The sequence below is a fragment of the Typopeltis vanoorti genome, chromosome 13 (assembly GCF_054136105.1).
Source record: "Typopeltis vanoorti isolate ZY-2024b chromosome 13, IOZ_Tvanoo_1.0, whole genome shotgun sequence".
In the NCBI taxonomy this organism is placed as follows: Eukaryota; Metazoa; Arthropoda; class Arachnida; order Uropygi; family Thelyphonidae; genus Typopeltis; species Typopeltis vanoorti.
Window position 1 is genome coordinate 34465487 of NC_143561.1, and position 17090 is coordinate 34482576.

General features: G+C 38.4%; 1 protein-coding gene across 1 annotated transcript in view; it reads right to left on the reverse strand.

Annotated features, from left to right (window-relative positions):
- Positions 1–16865, reverse strand: part of LOC150100044 (multidrug resistance protein homolog 49-like) — a 199178-nt gene extending 182313 nt beyond the window's left edge. Inside the window, exons 1-2 of the mRNA XM_090403203.1 lie at positions 16782–16865; positions 7513–7626 (exon numbers count right to left, since the gene is read on the reverse strand). Coding sequence (XP_090259329.1) covers positions 7513–7626; positions 16782–16865 — 198 coding nt within the window. The remainder of the gene's footprint in view (positions 1–7512; positions 7627–16781) is intronic.
- Positions 16866–17090: the final 225 nt, after the last annotated feature.

Here is a 17090-nt window from a genome sequence, read left to right on the forward strand (position 1 = left end):
GCACATGAACGGTATAAAGCACAGGCCAGAAGGGTGACGAGTGTGGTAAGAAAAGCAAAAAAGGATTACTAAAGAACATTGGCCATGCAGGCTAAAGAGAATCCTAAACAGTTTTTTAGATATGTAGCAAGTAAAAGGAAAAATGTACATGGCAGATTGATTTTAAAGAATGCTGATGGTAGGGAGGTAACTGAATCAGTTGAGATAGTTGAGTTACTGAGTGAGCACTTTGCAAAAGTATATCATCCAGGTGGTGACATTGCAGAAACGAATAAACCAGTAGATTATACGGGAATTGTGGTTAATGAAGTGGAGGTGAGTAGTCTATTGCATAACCTCAATGTCAATACATCTGTGGGATTGGATGGTATACCAGCTCGTGTTGTACGAGAAGCAGCTAAAGAATTGTCAGTACCCTTGACCATTTTGTTTAATTTGAGTCTCGGGTCTGCGTTAGTCCCGAGCGGGTGGAAAGAGGGGAAAATAGTTCCACTGCATAAAGGTGGTTCCAAGACTGCTGTAGTAAATTACCGACCGATTAGCATATCAGGAATCATTGTCAAGGTCTTAGAGAAAATAGTCAAGAGGAAAATACAAGATTGGATAGAAGAAAATGGGATACTGTATCGGGGACAGCATGGTTTTGTGAAGGGTAGGTCATGCCTCAGTAACTTGCTCACGTATTATAACACAGTGACGGCTGAACTGGATAAGGGTAATGGGTTTACGGTGATTCTACTGGACCTTGCCAAGGCCTTTGACAGGATTCCACATGGAATTCTAATCAGTAAATTGCAGCATATGGGAATGGACATAGGGTTGGTGAGATGGATAGGAGGGTGGTTGACGGAGAGATATCAGAGAGTGGTTTACTCGGGAGTAGAGTCCACAAGACGGCCTGTGACTAGTGGTGTGCCACAAGGATCTGTTCTTGGACCACTGCTGTTTAATTTGTTCATAAATGATATAGGAAATGATCTGAGAGGAACAGTTCATTTGTTTGCGGATGATGCGAAGTTGGGTAGGGCAATAGTGAATGCAGATGACGTCAAAATTTTGCAGGATGATTTGGATAGATTGGAGGTCTGGGCTAAGGAGAATGGATGTCAGTTTAATGTGGCAAAATGTAAGGTTATGCATTTTGGGGTGAAAAGATTGGCGGCAGTTTACTGCATTGGTGGAACCGTGCTCCAGGAAATTGATGAGGCACGAGATTTAGGAGTGTTGGTAGATAAGGAATTGAAATTTAGGGGACACATTGCAAAAGTGACCAAAACAGCTCATCAAATCACTTGGTTGCTGAAGAATACGATGACAAGCAGAGACAAGCATATTATTGTTCCTCTGTATCGAGCCTTGATAAGACCCCATCTAGACTACTGTACTCAGATTTGGTCACCTAGGTTTCTTCTTGATGGGGAGGAGGTGGAGAGGATCCAGAGGCGAGTGACCAAGATGATAGCAGGTCTGTGGAATGAACCGTATGAGAACAGGTTGAGGATTTGTGGGTTGCAAAAATTGGTTGATAGGCGGAGGAGGGGAGATATGATTGAGACATTCAAATTACTGAAGGGTTTCTATAAAATTAATTCAGAAGATATTTTTGAGTACAGGGCTGGTTGTGGGAGGACTAGGGGACATCCATGGAAACTGGGCAAAAGTGTGGTTAGTAAAGGTGTTAGAGCTGGGTTCTTTACTTTTAGAGTAGTGAATGAGTGGAATGCGCTCCCTGAGTCTGTGGTGGATGCTGTGACAGTGAATGAGTTTAAGGCGAGGTATGATAGATACTGTATGAATGTCAAATAGTTGTGATGAATATGATTTGGGGCCTCCCTCGATGAGTCCAATGACTCCCTGGAGTTGCCCGTAATAATAGTAATAATAATAATAATAATTGTTAAGAAGCAAAATAAACTTCAGTGTCTTTATATGTCAAGGTTCATTTCAGAAGTGCTTCCTCTCTCGGATGTTTGCCTTACCTAATAGGCTGAAGCTGTGACAGGCCCAGGAAGCTGGCAGTGGATTTATTGAAGCTAAAAAGAAACAAAGGAATCAAAGCTGGACAGATATAAATGGTAAATGATATGGACTTGAATGGAAACAGAATAGGAACACTGAACATGTTACAGGTAAAGAGAAGGAGTTAGTTGATACTATGATGGAAAGGAAATTAGATGTTTTGGGTTTGAGCAAGACAAAACAAATAAAAAAACAAGGGAGAAAGAATTTAAGGTGAAACTTTGTTTTGCTTTAGAAAGGAGCAGATGACAAATCAAAAAATTGTATTTGAATGCAATGGAAAATGAATCTCAACTTATCCAGGTATATGCACCACCACAACAAGGTTTAGATATGAAGAGAAAGACATTACTTGAGAAACAGTTGGAGGATGTTACTTGGAATAAAAGTCTAATCATTTTAGGGGATCATAATGCACTGGTTGGAGAAGAAAGAATACGCAGAGAAAAAATTTTGGGTCCATTTGGTTTTGGTCAAACAAATGAGAAAGGACAAAGGTGATTACATTTTTGCATCCAATATGATCTGAAGGGTTGTTTTTAGAAAACACATAGTGAGCAAAAATATGTAATAGATTATTTCATCCTTGATAAAGAATGGAGCAAGTTAGTCAGTCATGAACATCAAAGTTTTGCCTTCGATTGCTGTCTTATAGCCACTTTTGAAGTATATATGGAAGATAAGTGTGACAAGAAAAAGGGATAGAAAGCTGATGCTATGGACATCGTAAAACAGTCTGAAGTAAAGAAAGAATTTGAGTCCCAGATTAGGTCCAAGGTGACAAATTAACTACAGATAATGTAAATGTGGGATGAGAAAAATTTCAAGATAGAATAGTTAGGAAAAACAAAAGTGTGTGGAAGAAAAGTGGAAGCAGAAAAAGAAAAGACACATGCTGGTGGAGTTAAAGAAGCAGTCAAGTTAAATATTTATGAGGTTTATGAAGACTAGATCAAATGGTGATTGACTTATTTATAGCCAGAGAAAGAGTCATGCAAAAAAAAAAAAATAATAATAATAATTAAATAAAAATAATCATAATAAGTATTATTATTATTTTACAGTATTTCCATGGAGTCCAGAGACTCATCATGGGAGACCCAAATCAACCATTCTACACACAAATCCTATTGTACCAATTCTGGCAGTCCATTCTACTCACTCACCACACTCCAAGCAAAAAATCTGGTCTGCACACCCTTACTAACCACACTCTTACACAACCTCCATGGACGGCCCATGGATAAAAACCCTTTAAAATATTATAAAAACTCTTTAATATCGTAAAAGTTTCTATCATGTCTTCTCTTTTCCACATATCAACTAAACTTTGTAACCCACAAACCTTCAACCTATCCTCATAGGGAGTATCTTGATCACTTGTCTCCGAATCTGAATCAACCACCTCCTAGTCCCCAGGAAACCCAGGTGACCAAATCTGTGCACAGTAGTCAAGATGAGACTGAATCATAGAATTATAAAGAAGGATGATAGCTTCCTTATCTTTACTTGTTGGCATGTTTTTCAACATCCAATTCGTTGAGCTATTTTACCAACTTTTGCAGTACGCCCTCTCAACTTCAACTCTTTGTCCACCATTATTCTCAAGTCCATAGCCTCATCAATTTTCTCCAATACTAATCAGTATGATACACCATATGCATCTTTTTCAATCCAAAGTGCATAATCTTACATTTTCCAACATTAAATTGACAATCATTATCCTTCCCAATGCCAATTTATTTCAATCATCCTGCAGGATATCAATCATCCCAGTTTTGCATTATCAGCAAACAACTGAATATCCCTTCTTAAATCTTTCCCTATGTCACTGATATACAAATGAAGGAGTAGTGGCCCTAGCACCAAACGCTGAGGTACTCCACCAGTCACCATCATTCTCCTATATTCCACTCCACCATATACTACTCTCTGGTGTCTGTCGATCAGTCATCACTCCCTTCCACCATTCATGCTACTAGCCTTATATCCATTCCCATCTGCTCCAGTTTTTGTGATAGTTTTCCATGTGGTATTCTGTCAAATGACTTGGCAAAACACAGACATCCATATGTGGTCTGATCAAAGTTTTATACAATAGGACCACAACCATATCATGTGTTCAATGACCTCTTCAATATTGTAGCAATTCACTGAGATGTCTTCGCCTTTATAATGCATCCTCTGAACTTCAAATTTCTATCTGTAATCACCTCAAGTCCCTTGCTTCTTCCACTTCTTCCATAACTCCAAGTGAGTATAAAGCTTCTCAACTGTGAATCCCAAATTTCGAAACCTTACATTTAGTTGCATTAAGATGACATCCCCCATCCATTTACCAACCTTTCCGCCTTATTCAAATCCTCCTGAAGAGCCAGAACATCGACAAGATTCAAATTCTCTACAAACAACTGAATACTTCCCTGTTATCACAAGACGATATCATTGACATAAAAACTGACGGTAATGGTTCCAGTAGCGAACCATGTGAAACATCACTTGTAACCGCCCTCCTCCTTGATACTGCTCCACCATATACAACTCTCAGATATATATCAGAAAGCCAGTTACAAATCCAATCCAGTAATCTGATATTCAAACCCATATGGTGTCCATACCGTATGTTTAAAAAACAATTTGCCATGTGACACCCTGTCAAATACCTTTGCATAACATGGTCTTTAAATGGTGGTGGGGGTGAACGACATGTTAGAACTGGTGGGTGCCATTTTGAATAGAACCGAAACAACTGAATATAACACTGAGGCAATAATATTCTAACAAACCACTCCTACAAAAACCATCAATTTCAATAGCACAAACTTAAAAACCAGTATTGGTAATGAAACAAACACAATAAAATCCTTCCTTACAACTAATACTTATCTTTATTTTTTTTAACAGCTCATGTCAACCAACTATATATATCATCTATTCTGTTTGATAGATAAACTATCTATGGAATCTATATGGATCATATTATGAAAGAAAGTGGCATTCCACCTAAAATCAAAATTGAGGATTTTCAACACAGCTTTTAATTTATGCAGATGATGTTAGACTGTTAAATAAATCCAGTATAAGTCTGCAGGATTTCCTGGCTAAATTGAATAACTTCTACAATATGGCAATAAAAATACAGAGACTATAAAAATAGGAAGAGCATTGAAAATATCAACTATATCCTGAATGGAGGACTTATAGAACAAGTAAAATATTAGCAAATTTTAGTGAAGATGGCAAATTAAATATGGAAGCACGCAAGAGAATTAGCAAAGATGGTATGGTAGGAAGTTATCTAAATAAATTTATATTGAACAAGAGAGAAATTACTCAAAATACTCAACTAGCTGTATATAAGACTGTTCAAACCAATTTTAATTTATGGATTTAAGTGCTGGATTATAAAAAAAACACTGGATAAGTGACTACAGATATGAGAGGTCAGATGAAAGATTAAGTGTGTGAGCAAATGGCATCAATAGCAGAGTCATAATGAAAATCATATAAACATTAAAAATCATAGAAAGTTGGAGTCACCAAACTTTGCTTTATCAATTAATCACAAAACTAAGTCAGACTATAAGACTCTGTTTTATCAAGGTTTTTTTTTTAAATGTGAGTGCTTCCTCAAGGAATTCTGTGAAACACTCACATGCTAGCTTATTCTTAATAAGAATTGCTATACTTTAATTTTTGATGTGAAAGGTAATTATCTACAATTACAGTGGAACCTCGGTTGTCGAACATAATTTGTTCCTAAAGGCTGTTCGAAAACCAATTTGTTTGAAAACTGAAACCATTTTTCCATAAGAATTAATGTAAAATGGAATAATCCGTTCCCAAACCCCAGATGATTGCTTATTTAAACCTTTACAACAGTACTTCATGCATAAAATTATATACAAATATAATGAAAATGCATAAAATCTTACATAAAAAGAATAAACACAATAAATAGATAAAATCTAGAGGAAAAAGTGTGATATCTTTCCACAAAACTTTGCACCTCACCCCATTTCACACACATTTCTTTGATCAAAGAACTAGGAATTCTCCCTTCCTTCCTCTGTCTTTGAAGACATTTCTTCACTCACCGTCTTTTGCTGCTCCTTCTGAAGGTGTTCCAGTTCTTCTGTGGTGAGCTCATTCCTGTGGTCCTCCATATCAGCATTGCCAACTTCTAAGCCCATGCTTTTGCCCAGAGACACAACATCATCGACAACAGCAACATACTCAGCCTCAAAGCCCTGAATGTCTCTGTCTGCACAATTTCCTCCAGGCTGAGTTTATGGTCCAGTAAGTCACTTGCACCCAGGCTTTGTCAAAAATATTAAGCAATGGAGGATACTGAAGTGATTTTTCCAGAATTCTCTGAGTGTTAATTCTGTGTCAGAGGTCACTTCAAAACACCTTTGAACCAGTGGCTTTGGTGTAGAGTTTCTTAAAGTTCGAAATGACCTGCTGGTCCATGGGCTGTATTAGAGGAGTTGTGTTAGGAGGGTAGGAATTTCACTGTGATAAAATCAAACTCCTCCACCAACTCGTCCACCAAGCCTGGAGGGTGAGCAGGAGCATTGTCCATCACAAGAAGGCATTTTAATGGCAAATTTTTGTCTTGAAGGTATTTTCTCACATTTGGGGCAAAGACTTCATGGATCCACTGAATAAAAAAATTGCCTGGTTACCCAAGCTAACTGTTTCTCATTTATCCAAATCAGCAACAATTTTTCAATTTCTTCAATCGTCTGAGATCTTTGTTTAGTAAGAACTTTAACTCCTTTTGCAACATCAGCTCCCTTAATAACCTCTTTATTTTTGAGTATTGTACAGATCAATGATATTGCCATACCGAACTGCATAGCAAGATCCAAGACATGAATGTCATTTTCATGTTTGGATAAGATTTCTCTTTTCACCTCTATCGTGGTTCTAACAACTTTTCTTTTCACTTTGCTGCTATCACTATCCTTCTATATAAATAATTTATATAATTATTTAATATAAATATTAAATAATTATTATTATTTAATAATAATTTATAAAAAAACCAGCAAAAACACAAAGAAAATCAAGAAAAGGCTCTGCAGATTCGAACAGGTTCTGAATTGAGAGGAGGCTGCGGCATAAGTGATGCTCTCCCACCATACATCTCAGCCCAGGGATCATGTGGTTGCCAGTTTGCTTGTTCGGGAACCGAGATTCTGTTTGGAAACCAGTGCATTTTTGGTTTGGAAAATATGTTCAGGAACCGATTTGTTCAAGATGAGAGGCATTCGACAACCGAAGTTCCACTGTACTAATAAAACTTTCTTATCAGTGCAACAAGTTATCCTCCTGTTTTCTCTCTATCCATAAGCAGTTCCACTGACTTTCACTCGACAGAGATTACTGGTGAAATTAATAACCACATTATTGTAATGACTACCATAATGAAAGCTTAAAATATTGCACTGAAATAAATAATTTAAAAAGAAAGAACTTATCACCTACTCTTGAAATAATTTCAAACACTCGTCCTCCTGCAAGTTTACCAACTGAGAACATTTCTATAAATGGAAACATCTGGCTCAAATAAAGTGTTCCAGTAAGAATGCAGAAGTATACCTGAAGTAAAAAAAGTGTAAATTATTTTTGTTAAAGAGAAATTGAAATTTTTAAAGTTACTGTTCTTTTATATTGGTTTGGAATGCATCGTTTTAAACATTTTTGAGATAAATAACATGTAAAAATAAATAAGTAAATAAATAATTTTTAGAGGCAAAAAATTATTGCCCTGATGTCAGCAGTATCACTGTGTGCCATCTTCTGAGAATATATATATACAATAATAAAACTATATTACTAAAAAAGACAAGGATTAAGTAATAGTGCACTCGGTAAGTAGTTCAGAGCTCTGTCAATTAAAGCTCTCATTTAAAACCTCATTTCCAAGGGGCACAGAAAGCTACAATCACATTCTATGAAATCATTGTGCTTTTAATTCAAAATGTTTTGCATGACCTTGATTGACTCTAAAGAATTTTCAATAGCATTTATGACACAGCACACAGATCTCTAGAAACACATGGATACAAGAAATTTACTGTATTTGCTGGCATATAAGACGTGCCGGCATATAGGACGCACCCACTTTTTTGTACACATTTTTTAGGAAAAAAACTTTATCGCTGAATATTATAATGAATTTATCCCTTAAATATAAAGTAATAAATAGGTCTACTTTCAACAAATACCTAATCTACCTAGGAAAGAGTACCTACCTTTTAATCATCAAAACTCAGAAATTCATCTCCAGAGCTAAATGAAGAGACACTTGAAACCTCTTCTAAAATATAATAATCTGAGTCCTCATACAACAAATTGTCCTCTGTACCATCCAGTGCATTACTAATTCCACACTTCTTAAATGATTTAACTACTGTCTCAGTTTTCAAAGCATCTCATGAAGCTTTGACCCACTCACAAACTTGCGAAATGCTAGACCTCTTCCTTCTTCCTGATGGCGTAACCTCAAAATCTGAAGACTGCATCCAGCTGTTCCACTTCTCCTTCATAAATCCCTTAAATGGTTTATTAATACAGACATCTAAAAGTTGAAGCTAACTAGTTAGACCTCCTGGAATTACAGCTAACTGAGTTTTCAATTCCTTGAGTTTATTTGTAATATCGTCTGTTCTGTGAGAACGAAACTGATCCCATACTAGCATGGCAGGCTTCATCAACAGTCCACCAGGGTGCCTAGACCAAATTTTATTATTATTATTATTATTATTATTCAGGCCTCCAAGGAGTCAAAAGACTCATCGAGGGAGGTCCTTTCTAAGACATAAAGTCTGTCAAGACTCATCGAGGGGAAGTCCCCCCCCTGAGAAACACAAAGTTTATCATACCACTCCTTAAACCCACTGACCGTTCTCGCTCCCACCACTCCATCAGGCAATGCATTCCACGGCTCAACCACCCTCCACACAAAGAAACCACTCCTTACCCTCTTGCTCACAGTTTCCTTTCGTAACTTCCAGGGATGGCCTCTTGTCATCACTCCTTCCCGCTGATCAACCAAGCGAAAGAACTCCCCAGTGTCAACCCTGTAACCACCTCTCAACAGTTTAAAAGTCTCAATCATATCACCTCTCCTTCTTCTATCCACCAAACTCTGCAGTCCACATTCTCTAAGCCGATCCTCATAACTATCCTTGTACAGCCCTGAAACCATCTTTGTCATCCGTCTTTGTATCCTTTCCACGGTTAATTTATCCCCTTCAAATCCTGGGGACCAAATCTGAGAACAATAGTCCAAGTGTGGTCTGATCAGAGACTTATACAACGGAATGATAACCCTCTTATCTCTGCAGGTCAGTGTCCTTCTCATAATAGCAGCAATCCTCTGTGTTACCTTCACCACCTTTGCAATATGTCCCCTAAACTTCAGGTTTCTATCAATCATCAACCCCAGATCTCTTGTCTCCCCTACTTCCTCCAGTATAACTCCTCCCATAGAGTATGCAGCATCCCATCGATGTTTCCCAAACCTCAAGACCTTACATTTTGCTGCATTAAACTGACACCCCCATTCATTTGCCCATCTATCTAGCTTATTTAAATCCTCTTGCAGGGCTACCACATCTGCACTATTACTAATAATCCTTCCAAGCTTCGCATCATCCGCAAACAACTGAATATCCCCCTGCAATCCACTGGCTATGTCATTGATATAAAGGTTAAACAATATAGGTCCTAGTACTGAGCCCTGTGGGACCCCACTTGTAACCCTCTGCCTCCTGGAAACTGCTCCACCATACACAACTCTCTGATACCTATCAGACAGCCAATCCTGAATCCAGTTGACCAATCTGACATCCAGACCCATGTGCTGCAACTTAAATATCAGCTTATCATGTGGCACCCTGTCAAATGCCTTCGCCAAGTCTAAGAAAATTGCAGTATATGCCTTTCCCTCATCTAATGCTCTTGTAACTTTATTATAAAAGGCTAGCATATTGCTAAAACAAGAGCGTCCTTTCACAAATCCATGTTGATTCTCACAGATAACATTACCCTCATCTGCCCAATGCTGTACACGGTCCCTCACTACTTTCTCCAAGATCTTAACAACTACTGATGACACACAGACTGGCCTATAATTAGACACTTCCAGTCTGTTACCACCCTTATGCAATGGCACTATCTTACCTTCCTTCCATTCCCTGGGCACCTTTGCCAAAGCCAGACTTTCATTGAAAAGCCACGTTAAAGGTATTGTCAATTCCCTAGCACATTCTCTCAAAACTCATGGCGAAATACCATCCAGTCCCACAGCTTTACTGACATCCAGAGTACTCAGTATCTGAAACACTCTCTCCTCCTGTACCTCCAGACCTCGTACCAGTTCTATCCCTCTAGCATTAAAACTGACTCCTCTAGGATGAAATACTCCAATAAAGTGTTCATTGAACAATTCCACTATGTCCTCTGCATCAGTCACTCTATTCCCATTTTTATCCCACAATATCATTCTTCCACAGTCATTTCTCCTCCTACTGGCCACATAGCTAAAAAATTCCCTAGGATTTTCTTTGGATCTTAGGGCCAATCTCCTCTCATATTCCAGTTTCGCTTTCCTTACCACACGAGTCACTCTTCTGGCCTGTGTCTTATATTCCTCATGCATCTCTTCACCTGTCTCCTTATATCTCTTCCATAGCCTCTTTTTCGCATGCAATTCCTGTTTAATATTGTTTGTCATCCACTTTACTCCAAATTGCGCCCTCTTCTTCACTCGTGGTATACAACTTACCATTGCTGATAACAAATATTCTTTCACAATTTCCCACGCACTGGTGATATCCCGGCCTTCCAATTCCTCCCTCCATGAAACTTCCCGAAGTTGACGTCTAAGACTATTATAATCACCTGCCTTATAATTCCACATAAGTTCCCGTCTCTTTGATACTCCTGCATGTCTATTCATTTTCCAAGTCAAAACCATATGGTCACTCTCTCCAACTGGTGGGAGAGACGTCAACTCAGTTATTATCAACTCTTCTGATGCTATAACCAAATCCAAAATTTTTGAACCTCTTGTTCCCTCTGTTACATGTTGCCTAAGACATTTGTCCCTCAAGAATTCTAGAAATTCCATTCCCCTATTGTTACATGCATCTTCCTCTCTCCAATTTATACTACTGAAGTTAAAATCTCCCATAACAATCATTCTTCTTGCACTTGCCAAACTTAGCTGTCTAAACATCTCCTGGTCCCCATCCTCTGTGCTCCTGGGTCTGTAGCAACACCCCACTAAATATCCTGTCTTGCCTACCTCTACCTCACACCATACGCTCTCAAAATCATTTGTCTCACTACCTTCCAAATTTTCCACTCTTAGAGGACATAGGTCATCACTTATCATAAGCAGCACCCCACCACCACGCTTTCCCCTCCTATCCTGGCAAAAAATGCTATACCCAGTGACTTCTATTCCTGTTTTTATATCCAATTCTGTCAACCACGTCTCAGTGATCGCAATAATTTTTGGCCAGGCTGATGCTATCTGCGCCACCAATTCCTCTCCCTTATTCCGGATACTCCTGGCATTAGTATACAGCATATAAATGCCATTGTTTCTATACCCAGCATTATCCCTTCTAGACTCCACTGGGCTCAGTGTTACCTGACATTGTCTCCCTTCTCCCAAGTATCCATTCCCACAAGAGGCCACCCCTGCTATCATCCTCCCTGGGACACACTGACTCGTTCAGAACAGCAATCTCTCCAGATGCCTACGTCCTTCCTCATTCAAATGCAAACGGTCTCTCGCAAACAACTCCTCTCTTTCCTCAAACGCACTCCAAGCATCCACATATACCAGTCCTCTCTTGTCACACATTCTCGCTATTATGCCATTCAATATCACCGCTCTTCTGCTCAGCTCATCATTATCATACCTAGGCAACACGCACACTATTTTTCCTCTCTCTGTCTTCTTCCATACAGTCTCAAGCAAAAATCTCATATCTCTCGCTGCCCGACTTACATTACCACTCAAGTCATTCGTTCCTACCATCACAATCATCTCATCCACCCTTTCACTTCTCTTAATTGCCATAGCCACCCTTTCTATTGTTCCTCCTGGCAAACACTCCTCACACATCCTATCCTGAACACCACGGATCATTGAGTCACCATACATTATACCTCTTGCCATTCCATCGCTCCTATTGTTTCCATTCTCTCCTCTTCTTTCATTCCCATACCTCTCTCTTCTACTGTTTCCATTCTCTCCTCTTCTAGCACTCCCATACATCTCTCTCATTCCCTCTCTCCTACTGTTTCCATTTTCTCCACTTCTAGCACTTCCATATCCCTCTCTCTTTCTGTCTCTCCTACTAGTGTTTCCATCCGCTCGTCTTCTAGCATTCCCATACCTCTCTCTCATTCCATCTCTCCTACCGTTTCCATTCTCTCCTCTTCTAGCACTTCCATACCTCTCTCTCATTCCGTCTCTCCTACTGTTTATCTATCCATAACTTCATTCCTCCTCAATCCATCAGGCCTTTTGCATGAACATGTACAAACACTCCTTTAAGCAGTTTTTCTTTGGGTAGCGTCTTCCTTTTAAAAATCAATAGTGGTGGCATTTTGTTCCATTAGCATAGCAGGATAAAACAACCATGTAATGAGTTTTTTCAAGCCCTGAAGTTTTAATAGTAACACTTTTAGTGCCCTTGGAACACTGCTCTACACATCAAAAGTCAGCAGAACCTCATCCGTGTTTCCTATTTGCTCAAGTTCAAAATTTTCTCGTTTCCTTGCGTTAATGATGAATCGATGAAATTCAATAATTTTTTCTTCATATTCAGCTAGCATCTTTTGTGATATTTTTGTTTTAGTCCACATACATAGCTGGTTTCTCTTCATGAATCTTGAACACCATGATGTTGATCCAGTAAAGTTGGCGATCCCTCTGTTAGTGGCTATCGCTTTTGCTTGATGAATAATCATTTTTGTAGATACTGAAAGTCCCGCTTTTCTGTGGTCTAAAATCCAAGTATTCATTTCTGCCTCAAGTTCTGGCCATTTTGCAGTTCCACTTCGTAGGTTATGCTTACTGTGAGTTGCTTTTTTAAATCCTCTTCCTGATTCCACCAAGTTCTTATCATTTTCTCAGTTGGCGGTTCCTCTGTTAGTTGGCGATCCCTCTGTTAGTGGCTATCGCTTTCGCTTGATGAATAATCATTTTTGTAAACACTGAAAGTCCCGCTTTGCTGTGGTCTAAAATCTAAGTATTCAGTTCTGCCTCAAGTTCTGGCCATTTTGCAGTTCCACTTCGTAGGTTATGCTTACTGTGAGTTGCTTTTTTAAATCCTCTTCCTGATTCCACCAAGTTCTTATCATTTTCTCAGTTGGGGGGTGGTCTGAAATGCCTCTCTGCAGCCCTGTTTCCATGTTCTTTAGCATATGCAATCACACGTTGCTTGTATGCAATATTGTAACAATGGCAACGTTTTTCAGCCATAATTTGCCAAGAAATTTAGAGAAAATTTAACCGCAAAAATTTATCACCGTAATAACTGAGACAACAATTGGAAAGTTTAAACGAACAGGACACAGCTGTGATCGTCGATGATAGCGCATGTGCATCCACTGAACTCTACATCAGTGTTTCTCAAAATGTGGTAAGCATACCCCTAAGGGTACATGAAAGGTCTTCAGGGGGTTTGTGGCAATTTTCGGCTATGCATCATTAATGCATAGAATAAAATTCAATGTATCCGTGAAGTTTGAGATAGTAAAACATTCCTATTGTATCACTGAATAAGGTACAGAGACATCTGCAGGCTGTGCAATATGTTTCTCAACAAACAGTGCAATTAGAGACAACTGGGATAAAAATAAAAAGGCACTAACTAATGAATTGCATGTCCCCCCCCCACAGAAAATACTGTATGACTCAAGCAAAACCATTTGAGTGAATGTGTTAAAACAAAGAAATATATAGTGAATGTGTTTCAGATATTATATAAGGAATTCGGTTGAAGAGAATTAGTATTTTAACTCAACTGTCAGCTTGTCTTTGTCATTTAGTAACACGATCTTTTGTTAATACCACACAAATCATATGAACGCGGATGTCTGAAGTTTGAGAAACACTGCGTAACTCGGAACAGAGAAAATTTCCAGAAATAAAATAATAAAAAACTGAGTATCGGCATATAAGACGCACCCTGTTTTTCAGACCTATTTTCAAAGAAAAAAAGTGTGTCTTATATGCCAGCAAATATGGTAATTATTCATTATTAATGCAAATGTTTCTTATTGGAAGTAATGCTCTATCTTAATGATAAATTAAGTTTAAACCTTTATCCCAGTGAGAGCAAACAAAGTTTGTGCCTGAAAATATCTTCAGGACTGAATATAGTGTTGTACTATCTTACCTGGGTAAGTAGTACAACACCAGGCAACTCATAGCAAAGGTGGAGCAAGCTACCAACACTCCTATCCCAGTATCTCCTATAATGTAAAACACATCTCCTTGTGGATATTGTATACTGTTATGCATTAAGGGATTGGCCACTACCCTTAGTCGAAACTAGTGTTACTAGTTTCGACCTTTATTGAGGTCTCGTCAGTGGAAGCCAGTCCCAGAGTTGGAGATACGGCAGAAGCAGTAGCAAGGTCATCGTTACTTATAGGAGTTGCCAAAAGGTTTGCCATCTTTTTTTTATTAAATTACTCTGGATTTAGAGAAAGACCTAGTTAAAAATAAACTTTCAACATCTTTCTCTAAATCCAGAGTAATTTAATAAAAAAAAGGTGGCAAACCTTTTGGCAACTCCTATAGGTAACGATGACCTTGCTACTGCTTCTGCCATATCTCCAACTCTGGGCCTGGCTCCCACTGAAGAGACCTCAATAAAGGTCGAAACTAGTCTGGGTAGTGGCCAATCCCTTAATGCATAACAGTATACATATCCACAAGGAGATGTGTTTTGCATTATGGGAGATACTGGGATAGGAGTGTTGGTAGCTTGCTCCACCTTTGCTACGAGTTGCACTACTTACCCAGGTAAGATAATACAACACTATATTCAGTCCTGAAGATATTTTCAGGTGCAAACTTTGTTTGCTCTCACTGGGATAAAGGTTTAAACTTAATTTATCATAGTCTAACCTAGTTAAAAATAAATGTTCATGATGCTCTATCTTTTTGAACTACTTGTTCATTGATGATGTTCTGTTGGTTTGATCAAAATATTTCATAAATAAAGTATTATTAATGGAAAGTATGTTTCTAGAGATCTGACTAAAAAGGAGCTGTTCAAGTTTATTTTTCAAATTTTAATCAATTCAATTTGTAATTCATAATAATAGCATTCTCATCAAAAACTGACTTTTCCTATGGAGAAATTATTATCATAAATAAGATGAACAGATCATAGGTTAGAGGACTCATTGCAACAGGCTTATCTAACTATAAACATGTCTGTCATGCTACATGTGAAACTCATTCCCATATCTTGGATGGGTTTGAATGTATTCCAAGGTTTAGCAGGTTAAATAAGGTAGGTTTGAAATGGATAGATAAAGATGTGCAGTATGAAATCTGGAAAAAGAAGACTTTATGGAGACGGCATAAGATGAGTGGTAAACATCACTGCATGAGAAGTACAAAGAACAAGAGAGGAAGTTCACAAGAGTAGCAAAATTGCAGAATAAGCAGCAATTAGGCCAATGAGCCCATAAAAAAAAAAAAAATCCCAGAGAGTTCTTTCGAAATATGGCAAGTGGAAGAAAGAATGATATAGCTGAGATATTAAATTAGCAATTCATGAAGGTATTTCAACTTGGTGAATGTGACATCATGAAGAACTTGAGTGTACTGGGAAAGGGGAAGTAGGAGGGATTAATGGTGAGTGAACAGGAAGTATATGGAGAATTGAGTAAATGACATTAATAAAGTGGTAGGACTTGAGGAGGATTCTTGCTGTATGTATAGAGGGAATGTTCCAGAGAGTTAACAAATGTGCTGATGTACTGTTTAACATGAGTCTTACAGTGGGCCAAGTTCCAAAGGAGTGGAAAAGAAGACAAAACTGTACGGCTTCATAAGGGTGGTGTCAAGACTCAAGTTTCAAAGCATCCAATCTGTGTGTCTGTAGTTGTCAAGTGCTAGAGAGGATAGTGAGGACCAAACTCCATAAATGGGTTGACATGAGTGGCATCCCCTCTAATCTTTAGTGAATAGCAATCTATTTACTTAATCTCTTTTTAGCCCCTTAACCAAGAGAATCACCTTTCTAGCTTGCTCTTTGTACTCATCATGCAACTAAATATTACCACCACTCATCTTATGCCACCTCCATGGTGCTTTCTTCTTCCAAATTGCATGTTTCACCTCTTCATTCATCCACTTTACACCCACCTTTTTGACCTCCTGACCTTAAAATGCATTTAACCAGGTCCCAAGAGGCAATGATCTCCTTTCAATCCAATTCTTAATTTCACGAGATAGCTGCAAGCTGACTCCTGAGGTTGTCATAATCACCAGCCTTATAGTTCTGCATATATCCCTTTCTCACAGAAGTCTTCATATGGCTAACTGCCACCCAAGTAATCACTTTGTGGTCACTTCCACCAACTGGAGGGAGATTTAACACGTTATTTATAATAACATCCATTGAGATAATCAAATCTAAGACTCCTGATTCCTGTGTATCCTCTGTTACATACTACCTAAGATAGTTGTCCCTCAAAAATACAAGAACATTCTCTTTTCCCTCAGATGCTGTCTCTTCATTACAGTCTATATTACTATAATTAAATAACTCATAATGATCATCCATTTCTAATTATCTAGACAAATTTGCCTATAAATTTTCATCTCACTACCCTCCACATTACCAGGTCCATAGCAACATCCAACTAGATATTCATTCTGTTCAACTTCATCTCACACAATACTGTTTCAAAATCACTGCCACTTTTTAGCCCTTTTCATCTCCACTTTAAATGTAAATTTCCCCTGCTACCATCAACAGCACTCTTCCTCTCTTTCTTCCCTGTCTTTC